Consider the following 12,663-nt stretch of genomic DNA (forward strand, 5'->3'; position numbering starts at 1 on the left):
TAGGATGAAACAGTCAGAGGTCACCAAGCGCAACATAGCTTCAGCGTGTAAATCAGCTAGAAAGATGTGTCGGCATCGAGTAATTGTCTCTGGCCCCCTCCCAGTTAGGGGGAGTGATGAGCTCTACAGCAGAGTCTCACAACTCAATCGCTGGTTGAAAACTGTTTTCTGCCCCTCCCAAAAGATAGAATTTGTAGATAATTGGCCCTCTTTCTGGGACTCACCCACAAACAGGACCAAGCCTGGCCTGCTGAGGAGTGACGGACTCCATCCTAGCTGGAGGGGTGCTCTCATCTTATCTACCAACATAGACAGGGCTCTAACTCCTCTAGCTCCACAATGAAATAGGGTGCAGGCCAGGCAGCAGGCTGTTAGCCAGCCTGCCAGATCAGTGGAGTCTGCCACTAGCACAGTCAGTGTAGTCAGCTCAGCTATCCCCATTGAAACCGTGTCTGTGCCTCGACCTAGGTTGGGCAAAACTAAACATGGCGGTGTTCGCCTTGGCAATCTCACTAGAATAAAGACCTCCTCCATTCCTGACATTATTGAAAGAGATCGTGATACATCTCAAAATAGGGCTACTTAATGTTAGATTCCTCACTTCAAAGGCAGTTATAGTCAATGAACTAATCACTGATCATAATCTTGATGCGATTGGCCTGACTGAAACATGGCTTAAGCCTGATGAATTTACTGTGTTAAATGAGGCCTCACCTCCTGGTTACACCAGTGACCATATCCCCCGTGCATCCCGCAAAGGCGGAGGTGTTGCTAACATTTACGATAGCAAATTTCAATTTACCAAAAATAAAATGACGTGTTCGTCTTCTGAGCTTCTAGTCATGAAATCTATGTAGCCTACTCAATCACTTTTTATAGCTACTGTTTACAGGCCTCCTGGGCCATATACAGCATTCCTCACTGAGTTCCCTGAATTCCTATCGGACCTTGTAGTCATAGCAGATAATATTCCAATTTTTGGTGATTTTAATATTCATATGGAAAAGTCCACAGACCCACTCCAAAAAGCCTTTGGAGACATCATCGACTCAGTGGGTTTTGTCCAACATGTCTCTGGACCTACTCACTGCCACAGTCATACTCTGGACCTAGTTTTGTCACGTGGAATAAATGTTATAGATCTTAATGTTTTTCCTCATAATCCTGGACTATCGGACCACCATTTTATTACGTTTGCAATCGCAACAAATAATCTGCTCAGACCCCAACCAAGGAGCATCAAAAGTCGTGCTATAAATTCTCAGACAACACAAAGATTCCTTGACGCCCTTCCAGACTCCTTCTGCCTACCCAAGGACGTCAGAGGACAAAAATCAGTTAACCACCTAACTGAGGAACTCAATTTAACCTTGCGCAATACCCTAGATGCAGTTGCACCCCTAAAAACAAAAAACATTTGTCATAAGAAACTAGCTCCCTGGTATACAGAAAATACCCGAGCTCTGAAGCAAGCTTCCAGAAAATTGGAATGGAAATGGCGCCACACCAAACTGGAAGTCTCCCGACTAGCTTGGAAAGACAGTACCGTGCAGTATCGAAGAGCCCTCACTGCTGCTCGATCATCCTATTTCTCCAACTTAATTGAGGAAAATAAGAATAATCCGATTTTTATTTTTTATATATATTTTTTTTTTTGCCCCCTTTTTCTCCCCAATTTCGTGGTATCCAATTGTTAGAAATTACTATCTTGTCTCTTCGCTACAACTCCCGTACGGGCTCGGGAGAAACGAAGGTCGAAAGCCATGCGTCCTCCGAAACACAACCCAACCAAGCCGCACTGCTTCTTAACACAGCGCGCCTCCAACCCGGAAGCCAGCCACACCAATGTGTCGGAGGAAACACCGTGCACCTGGCTACCTTGGTTAGCGCGCACTGCGCCCGGCCCGCCACAGGAGTCGCTGGTGCGTGATGAGACAAGGATATCCCTACCGGCCAAACCCTCCCTAACCCAGACGACGCTAGGCCAATTGTGCGTCGCCCCACGGACCTCCCGGTTGCGGCCGGCTGCGACAGAGCCTGGGCGCGAACCCAGAGTCTCTGGTGGCACAGCTAGCACTGCGATGCAGTGCCCTAGACCACTGCGCCACCCGGGAGGCCCCCGAAATGTCTTTTTGATACTGTTGCAAAGCTAACTAAAAAGCAGCATTCCCCAAGTGAGGATGGCTTTCACTTCAGCAGTACTAAACTCATTAACTTCTTTGAGGAAAAGATCATGATCATTAGAAAGCAAATTACGGACTCCTCTTTAAATCTGCGTATTCCTCCAAAGCTCAGCTGTCCTGAGTCTGTACAACTCTGCCAGGACCTAGGATCAAGAGAGACACTCAAGTGTTTTAGTACTATATCTCGACACAATGATGAAAATAATCATGGCCTCCTATGTTGAACATAATAAACGGCTCTCTATCCACCGGATGTGTACCAAACTCACTAAAAGGGGCAGTAATAAAGCCTCTTGAAAAAGCCAAACCTTGACCCAGAAAATATTTAAAAAACTATCAGCCTATATCAAATCTTTCATTCCTCTCAAATTTTTGAAAAAGCTGTTGCGCAGCAACTCACTGCCTTCCTGAAGACAAACAATGTATACTAAATGCTTCAGTCTGGTTTTAGACCCCATCATAGCACTGAGACTGCACTTGTGAAGGTAGTAAATTACCTTTTAAATGGCGTCAGACCGAGGCTCTGCATCTGTCCTCGTGCTCCTAGACCTTAGTGCTGCCTTTGATACCATCGATCACCACATTCTTTTGGAGAGATTGGAAACCCAAATTGGTCTACACGGACAAGTTCTGGCCTGGTTTAGATCTTATCTGTCAGAAAGATATCAGTTTGTCTCTGTGAATGGTTTGTCCTCTGACAAATCAACTGTACATTTCGGTGTTCCTCAAGGTTCCGTTTTAGGACCACTATTGTTTTCACTATATACACTGCTCAAAAAAATAAAGGGAACACTTAAACAACACAATGTAACTCCAAGTCAATCACACTTCTGTGAAATCAAACTGTCCACTTAGGAAGCAACACTGATTGACAATAAATTTCACATGCTGTGGTGCAAATGGAATAGACAAAAGGTGGAAATTATAGGCAATTAGCAAGACACCCCCAATAAAGGAGTGGTTCTGCAGGTGGTGACCACAGACCACTTCTCAGTTCCTATGCTTCCTGGCTGATGTTTTGGTCACTTTTGAATGCTGGCGGTGCTTTCACTCTAGTGGTAGCATGAGACGGAGTCTACAACCCACACAAGTGGCTCAGGTAGTACAGCTCATCCATGATGGCACATCAATGCGAGCTGTGGCAAGAAGGTTTGCTGTGTCTGTCAGCGTAGTGTCCAGAGCATGGAGGCGCTACCAGGAAACAGGCCAGTACATCAGGAGACGTGGAGGAGGCCGTAGGAGGGCAACAACTCAGCAGCAGGACCGCTACCTCCGCCTTTGTGCAAGGAGGAGCAAAAGGAGCACTGCCAGAGCCATGCAAAATGACCTCCAGCAGGCCACAAATGTGCATGTGTCTGCTCAAACGGTCAGAAAGACTCCATGAGGGTGGTATGAGGGCCCGACGTCCACAGGTGGGGGTTGTGCTTACAGCCCAACACCGTGCAGGACGTTTGGCATTTGCCAGAGATCACCAAGATTGGCAAATTCGCCACTGGCGCCCTGTTCTCTTCACAGATGAAAGCAGGTTCACACGCACATGTGACAGACGTGAGAGTCTGGAGACGCCGTGGAGAACGTTCTGCTGCCTCCAACATCCTCCAGCCTGACCGGTTTGGCGGTGGGTCAGTCATGGTGTGGGGTGGCATTTCTTTGGGGGGCCGCACAGGCCTCCATGTGCTCGCCAGAGGTAGCCTGACTGCCATTAGGTACCAAGATGAGATCCTCAGACCCCTTGTGAGACCATATGCTGGTGCGGTTGGCCCTGGGTTCCTCCTAATGCAAGACAATGCTAGACCTCATGTGGCTGGAGTGTGTCAGCAGTTCCTGCAAGAGGAAGGCATTGATGCTATGGACTGGCCCGCCCGTTCCCCAGACCTGAATCCAATTGAGCACATCTGGGACATCATGTCTCGCTCCATCCACCAACGCCACGTTGCACCACAGACTGTCCAGGAGTTGGCGGATGCTTTAGTCCAGGTCTGGGAGGAGATCCCTCAGGAGACCATCCGCCACCTCATCAGGAGCATGCCCAGGCGTTGTAGGGAGGTCATACAGGCACGTGGAGGCCACACACACTACTGAGCCTCATTTTGACTTGTTTTAAGGACATTACATCAAAGTTGGATCAGCCTGTAGTGTGGTTTTCCACTTTAATTTTGAGTGTGACTCCAAATCCAGACCTCCATGGGTTGATAAATTTTATTTCCATTGATAATTTGTGTGATTTTGTTGTCAGCACATTCAACTATGTAAAGAAAAAAGTATTTAATAAGAATAGTTCATTCATTCAGATCTAGGATGTGTTATTTTAGTGTTACCTTTATTTTTTTGAGCAGTGTATTTTACCTCTTGGGGATGTCATTCGAAAACATAATGTTAACTTTCACTGCTATGCGGATGACACACAGCTGTACATTTCAATGAAACATGGTGAAGCCCCAAAATTGCCCCCGCTAGAAGCCTGTGTTTCAGACATAAGGTAGTGGATGGCTGAAAACTTTCTACTTTTAAACTCGGACAAAACAGAGATGCTTGTTCTAGGTCCCAAGAAACAATGAGATCTTCTGTTGAATCTGACAATTAATCTTGATGGTTGTAAAGTCGTCTCAAATAAAACTGTGAAGGACCTCGGCGTCGCTCTGGACCCTGATCTCTCTTTTGACGAACATATCAAGACTGTTTCAAGGACAGCTTTCTTCCATCTACGTAACATTGCAAAATTCAGAAACTTTGTCCAAAAATGATGCAGAAAAATATATCCATGCTTTTTTTACTTCTAGGTTAGACTACTGCAATGCTCTACTTTCCGGCTACCCGGATAAAGCACTAAATAAACTTCAGTTAGTGCTAAACACGGCTGCTAGAATCCTGACTAGAACCCAAAATTTGGGGGATGTGCTTTGGCAGTGGGTGGGGTTATATCCTTCCTGTTTGGCCCTGTCCGGGGGTATCATCGGATGGGGCCACAGTGTCTCCTGACCCCTCCTGTCTCAGCCTCCAGTATTTATGCTGCAGTAGTTTGTGTCGGGGGGCTAGGGTCCAGTTTGTTATATCTGGAGTACTTCTCCTGTCTTATCCGGTGTCCTGTGTGAATTTAAGTATGCTCTCTCTTTCTCTCGGAGGACCTGAGCCCTAGGACCATGCCTCAGGACTACCTGGCATGATGACTCCTTGCTTTCCCCAGTCCACCTGGCCGTGCTGCTGCTCCAGTTTCAACTGTTCTGCCTGCGGCTATGGAACCCTGACCTGTTCACCGGACGTGCTACCTGTCCCGGACCTGCTGTTTTCAACTCTCTAGAGACCGCAGGAGCGGTAGAGATACTCTTAATGATCGGCTATGAAAAGCCAACTGACATTTACTCCTGAGGTGCTGACTTGCTGCACCCTCGACAACTACTGTGATTATTATTATTTGACCATGCTGGTCATTTATGAACATTTGAACATCTTGGCCATGTTCTGTTATAATCTCCACCCGGCACAGCCAAAAGAGGACTGGCCACCCCTCATAGCCTGGTTCCTCTCTAGGTTTCTTCCTAGGTTTTGGCCTTTCTAGGGAGTTTTTCCTAGCCACCGTGCTTCTACACCTGCATTGCTTGCCGTTTGGGGTTTTAGGCTGGGTTTCTGTACAGCACTTTGAGATATCAGCTGATGTACGAAGGGCTATATAAATAAATTTGATTTGATGTGCAACACTGTACTTATAGTGAATCAGAGGTTTGAGACATCTGTGGCCAAATAATAGAATTTCACAATCTGATCTTCATCCATTTGTCCCTTTGTACGGTGCTCCCTTCTGATGCAAGAGAGTCTGTAAAACTACCAAGTAAATTGGATATGGTTTGTTCATTTCTATGAGCTGTACAGGTCAGATGACCGCGGAAAGGCGAACTTGAGGTTAAGCTACCTGCCATGGCACTGGTGCTGCCGTGTGCCCAGCAGGAGCCACAGTATTGGGGGATGTGCTGGTTGCGGGTGGTGCTGACGTAGTTGGTGCCGTTGATGTTCCTCCAGTCCCACGTCTTGGGGAGCTCATTGAGTTTCAGGAACTTGTGGGGTCTAGGCAACGTCCTGATGAAAGATATGACATCAAGGTACAAGGTTCTCGAGACAGAATTCTAATGTAGAGCAGCTAAAACAGTCTCAGCAAGCATGACGGGTAACAAAATGCAGTGTGCACTTATAAGGTCCCATACCATGACGGGACAATTCAAAACCTGACCAGGGGTGTAATCATTAGTCCAAACAGTTGCAAAATGGGATGCAAGTAAAACAAGTTTCGATTGGACAAATTCAGGTATATCCCTCCCAGTTTCGTGCAGTTTGCTTTCGTTTAAGAAACGTTTAGCAACAGGAAGAAAAAAAATATTTAAATTAATCGGTGTAATGAATACACCCCTGATCGAACTTGGCAGATCTACCTCTCCATTCGAAGGTCAAGCACTCAAAAAGCATCCACAGCACAATCATACTTTCAAAACTCAGAAGCCAAATAGCTACTACTGTTGAAAGGGCCATGCATGTTTCTGGAGACATCCAATTGTCAAATTATATATTTGAAGAGGGCAGAATTTTGAGTGCCCAATAGCAAAATGGGATGAAAAGCTTTAAAAAGTCAGGTCCCAAACAATTTCTGCCCATGCTACTGGAGACCCAGTCATCTTCTTCCACTCACAGACATGTCAGAACTTTGCTACCTTGTTTCCACCCTCGGCTTTGATTGCTTCATTGATTTCAAACTTTGGATAGCCATGATATGCCTTTTCTGTAATAAACTGATTAACACTTGAGTCAAAATCACAGGGGGTAAAAATTCTGCACTTGAATATTGTTTAAAGAAGAAAGTTATGTAGTAGCCTACCAATCAGCTAATTTTCATTCTGGGACAATTCTGCAGGAACTTGGCAACATTTGAACCATTATTAAAACTTATGAAAGAATTACATGCAATAAACGTATACTCAGTTACTGACCAATGATATCAATTGAATGCAGAAGATGCAGGCAATTCACACCTGAACAAATAAAGAACACTTAAACACTAGACAGTTGAAACCACTAGAGACAAGCGCCATAGACTTAGACATCGCATCATTGTATCGGTCCCATTATGGCGTGTGTGGGCGATGGGCAGCGCCATTGAGGCCATCTCCATTTTGAAGTAGTCAATTTTCTTCTACTACTTCTATGAGTTGGAAAACAAAGGTTGCATACTGCCACCTGTATTATGTTTGAACCACTGAGGTATAATAAGAAATGGACTGTCTACGATGTCCGTTGTTTTCAAGGGAATCTACTCACTTTCACATACATGGAACTTTTATATCCGGTTTGCATCTGGTTTATAAGGAGCAACATCACATGCGCACTAGCACTCAGTGCGCACAGGGAACAGCCCGAGAAGCGAAGACGTCATCCATAAACATTGGATGAATATAAAAGGTTAATATCTTCAGCAGTGAGTGATAGGTCTCAGCGACAACTACTTATACAATTTAATGGATGTTTTGTGCAAAGACCAGAACCCATGCTAGACCAGAACCCTGTCCCATTGGTTAACAGGTATAAAGCCAAGGTTGGTGATCAAAATCAAATCGTATTTGTCACATGCACCGAAAACAACAGTGAAATGCTTACTTACAAGCACTTAAACAATGCAGATAAGAAAAATAAGTGTTAAGTAAAAAAAAAAAAATGTCTGGGTAGCCATTTGATTAGCTGTTCAGGAGTCTTATGGCTTGGGGGGTAGAAGCTTTAAGAAGCCTTTTGAACCTAGACGGTGCTCCGGTACTGCTTGCCGTGCGTTAGCAGAGAGAACAGTCTATGACTAGGGTGGCTGGAGTCTTAGACAATTTTTAGGACCTTCCTGAGACACCGCCTGGTATAGAGGTCCTGGATGGCAGGAAGCTTGTCCCCAGTGACGTACTGGGCCGTTCGCACTACCCTCTGTAGTGCCTTGCGGTCAGAGGCCGAGCAGTTACAATACCAGGCAGTGATGCAACCAGTCTAGATACTCGATGGTGCAGCTGTAGAACCTTTTGAGGATCTCAGGCCCCATGCCAAATCTCCTGATGGGGAATAGGCTTTGTCATGCCCTCTTCACAACTGTCTTGGTGTGTTCGGACCATGATAGTTTGTTGGTGATGAGGACACTAAGGAACTTGAAGCTCTCAACCTTCTCCACTGCAGGCCCGTCGATGAGAATGGGGGCGTGCTTGGTCCTCCTATTGTAGTCCACAATCATCTCCTTTGTCTTGATCATATTGAGGGAGAGGTTGTTATCCTGGCACCACACGGCCAGGTTTCTGACCTTCTCCCTATAGGCAGTCCCATCGTTGTTGGTGATCAGGCCTACCACAGTTGTGTCTTCGGCAAACGTAATGGTCTTGGAGTCGTGCCTGGCCATGCAGTCATGAGTGCACCTGTGGGTGGCCTGTGGGTGACCTGTCAGGAAGTCCAGGATCCAGTTGCAGAGGGAGGTGTTTAGTACCAGGGTCCTTACCTTAGTGATGAGCTTTGAGAGTACTATGGTGCTGAACTCTGAGCTGTAGTCAATGAATAGCATTCTCACTTATGTGTTCCTTTTGTCCAGGTGGGAAAGGGCAGTGTTTTCACACTTTATTTAACTAGGCATTTCAGTTAAGAACAAATTCTTATTTACAATGAGCTTAGGAACATTGTGTTAATTGCCTTGTTCAGAGGCAGAACGACAGTTTTTTTTACTTTGTCAGCTCAGGAATTCGGTTCGGTCTAACCAGACTACCTGCCGCCCCACTCGGTCTCTTTTACACAACTTTTGTGAACTCGGAACGCGGTTCGCTGATTTTTTTGTGCAGTGTGAACACGCCGAGTTCGGTTCACTTACAGCAATGCGAATACAAAGTCCCCCAGGTTCGCTTGTCATTATTCCCGCACGAGGCTGCTGCAGCAACGTTTCCCTGCCATAACTCCTCACATTGGTGCCACAAAAGAGAGAAGATGATGTACAGGTTCACGGAACAAAGTTGTGCTGTTTTTGCATATTCATTAGTGAGTGTCGAATAATGCAGAGAAAAGCCTATAGATCACATATTGCAAAGAGAGCTTCATACGCTGTTTATTCGATTGTGGGGTTTGAATAGTGTGAGGAGACACCATATTTAGTGAGTACCACAACATAGGGTACAAAAGCAATTACTTAAAGGAGCAGTAACCTACATCGGGTGTACACTTTTCAATTACGGCATTATTTAATCGAGTTATTTTCTGCTATTTCTTCTGTTACCAATCATATTCACATGTTAATACTATCTCATTACATTCATACATTTTAGACATTTAGCAGACTCTTTTCCAGAGCGACTTACAAGTTGTGCGTTCATCTTAAGGTCGCTCGGTGAAACAACAAGCCATCACAATCGTATCAAGTACATTTTCCCCTCAAAGTATTCATCACTAAAAGTCAGTGCAAGCGGGGAAAAAATGTGTTCCTTTATGTCTCATCTCTTAATTAAATGCAAGCAATTATATCAAGGTACATCATTCCATCAAGGTCTGATGGAATGGCTTGTCCTGCACTTTGCAAAAACCCAGAGTGCATTGAGTGAATGTTGGAAAAAGATCTTGGTTCCTTTCTAAACATAGTGATGTGAATGCAAAGATGACTCGGACCACTAAATATTTGAATTTAACTGGCAAAATAGTTGAGTCCTTATTCAAAGGCAAGGGCAGTGTGAATACAAAGATAACGGAGTTATTTTGCTCTTTTTTTACCCCAGAATTCATTTAAAAAATGACTGGGATCTGTTATTTTAAAGAGGACTGTGTGAAAACACCCTGATACAACTGGAAAGAAAATTACTAGAACCATGTAGCAACAACTCTAGCTACTATTTTTAGCTGGAGAGCAAGCACTAGTCAGCAAACATATCAAATGAGCTGATAGAAGACAGCTAAAGTTACCTGACTCCATTGTGCTTGGTCAGCTTGGGTCGATAGCATGGCTGTTTCTCGTTAAAGTAGCGTCCAGCAAAGACACCAGACAACATAAACACAAACAACAACAGTGCTCGAGCCATGTTGGAAAAGATCAGTCATATGACTTCCTAGGAACTTGTTTTTTTTAATAGTTTCACCCGAGGGTCAACCTGAACAGGGCGCAGGCGCAGCGCAGATAGGCGCAGCGCAGACTGTGTCAAAAGGATTATACTTCCCTGTCATTGATGACCTGTTTTACAGACAGGACGATATGATTCTCACTGCACAGTTCGACCTATGTGCATAACCACATAGCACATGTCATCCCATGATTAGTGACTCACTACATACAGTATATCAGGAAGAGCTGAATTGATTTTGTTTTACAAACGTTGCACCTTCTAATTAATTAATAAACCAACCAACTGAACGCACTGCTGCCCTTTAAAGCTAGAATATTTAGCTGCTACGTCAATTTGTGGACTTGATGATATATACCCATTGATAAACCCAAACATAAAAGCTTGTTTTACTCCAATGTGTGTAAAAATGTAAACAAACACTATTGATAGCCTCAAAACATAGTTAAAGCTACAATATGTTACTTTTATGAATTTAAGAGTGGTTGGAGAGGTTTACAGCCGCTGTTCTGCTATGGGGACAACAAATCGCATTGTAAGGGAGGAGACAAGCATCTTGACATTATATCCTGTATCTCTGGAGTTATTACATTTCTACAGGCCCCATCCCTCAGGTTATAACCAATCCATGGCTATTGTTTGCTAAAATAACTTGAGCCATCTTTGTTGTGAGAAGTGCTGCATCTCTGCAGGATATTCCATTTCTGTCATTGTCTACCTCAACCATGGGGACATTTAGGTCATCATCTTCAATTGTGAAGCACTGCTGTTGCAATTATGACAATGCAGAATGTTCTTGGTTAAAAGTACAATGTGTTTGAGACACTGGAAACGAATTCAACACACCAAACATGAGCTCCACTACACCTCTGGTGTGGATATGAGCTTGGTTGTACCATTGTTGCTCAGGTCCTATTGCATGAACAGAGGGGGTGAACAAGAAGTTCGTCTATGTATACCCACTGTCACCACGTATGATTTCACTATGTTGTCCTCCTTCAAGCTGAGCGTACAAAGAGGAGTTTTGGAAAATTCTTGAGTCATGAGTTGTACCTTTCCAGGGTGCAACAATGTTGGAAAACTGCAAACTGGGAGTGTACACACACTTTGCACATTTGAGAACCAGTTTTTACAATTCCTGTACTCCTCAGCATACGCTGTAGTAGAGGGATACTTAATGGGAATATGACATCCATCTATACAGCCAATGACTCCAGGCCAGTTCCCATATTCATAAAACTCTACCTTGTAGTTGGCGTGGGCTGCAGGGAACTTGATGTAATTGTCTTTCAGTTCACATATAGCAGTGCAGACTGGACTAATCTGCATGCAGTCAGTTCACTTACACCACACAAATCTCCTGTTTCACGATGAAGGTTTCAGATGCCAAAAACCTCAGTATTTGTAGGGAAGGAGGAATGGGCCTTCCCCTAAGAGTCAGATGAAAGCCTTGCCTCAAGCAAACAAATGATCTCAGCTGCATTTACTTTGTACATACAGAAACGGCCATGGAAAATGTATTTAATCTAACTCATTCAGTGGGTTGCTCCTGTCGATAACCGCCCTTCTGTCTGTCCTTGGTGGTGCTCTTTGATCATTGACAGTCCAGGTAATCCATTTCCCTCCATTGCCAATGTTAACCTGGGTGCCACTATCCATTAATCTGAAGTTGAACCTGCCACTAGCCTTCTGGAAATCAAACTTTTTCCATCTAAACTAGGGCATTTCTGAGAAATGCCATTTCAGTCAATTGAGTTTAAAAAGTGCAAATTTAATCTAAGATTAGGTTTAATCGGCCCGCGAAACCACCCATTATGTTGGGGTCTTAGGCCTAACTACATGGTCTGTAACCTGATTTGATGTGTGCATAAATGTGAGAAGCCAGCCTATGTGACCAGGTGTTGAATGCAAATACCCAGGAGACAGCAACTTTACCTTAGCTCCAGGGATAGCTCAGTCATGAGTGCCATAGTTGGCCAAACCAAGCAGATTAGTGTTGGTTCAAAGTGGTAACCCAAATTAAATATATACAAAAATAAAACTAGAGGAAAGCATAAATTATAGGTTAACTAACAAAAAACCCACAAACACTGGCAGGCCAAGAAGCCTCTGGTCACAGAATGCCAATCATCCGGATTACTAACACCTGTCGATTTATCCAGGCTTCCTGGCAGAGAAGAGCCCTTGACCCAGTTGGTGCTGCCACCTGGGGATGGAGTATGGTGGAAGTGTATCTTGGTAATATGTTGCCTGGCTGCTAACACTGAACTACCCCCCCATATCACAAGACCCGCATCAATAGTTTATGGTTTGCTTGCTACTTATACATTTATTACAGGCAAGTTTGTCAACATTATTTTATGCAGTTATCATTTTACAAGGAA

General features: G+C 44.4%; 1 protein-coding gene across 1 annotated transcript in view; it reads right to left on the reverse strand.

Annotated features, from left to right (window-relative positions):
* Positions 1 to 10,297, reverse strand: part of LOC120065246 (cathepsin Z-like) — a 20,341-nt gene extending 10,044 nt beyond the window's left edge. Inside the window, exons 1-2 of the mRNA XM_039016070.1 lie at positions 10,125 to 10,297; positions 6,091 to 6,254 (exon numbers count right to left, since the gene is read on the reverse strand). Coding sequence (XP_038871998.1) covers positions 6,091 to 6,254; positions 10,125 to 10,240 — 280 coding nt within the window. The 5' untranslated portion in view covers positions 10,241 to 10,297. The remainder of the gene's footprint in view (positions 1 to 6,090; positions 6,255 to 10,124) is intronic.
* Positions 10,298 to 12,663: the final 2,366 nt, after the last annotated feature.

This window comes from Salvelinus namaycush, chromosome 20 (assembly GCF_016432855.1).
Source record: "Salvelinus namaycush isolate Seneca chromosome 20, SaNama_1.0, whole genome shotgun sequence".
Lineage (NCBI taxonomy): Eukaryota > Metazoa > Chordata > Actinopteri > Salmoniformes > Salmonidae > Salvelinus > Salvelinus namaycush.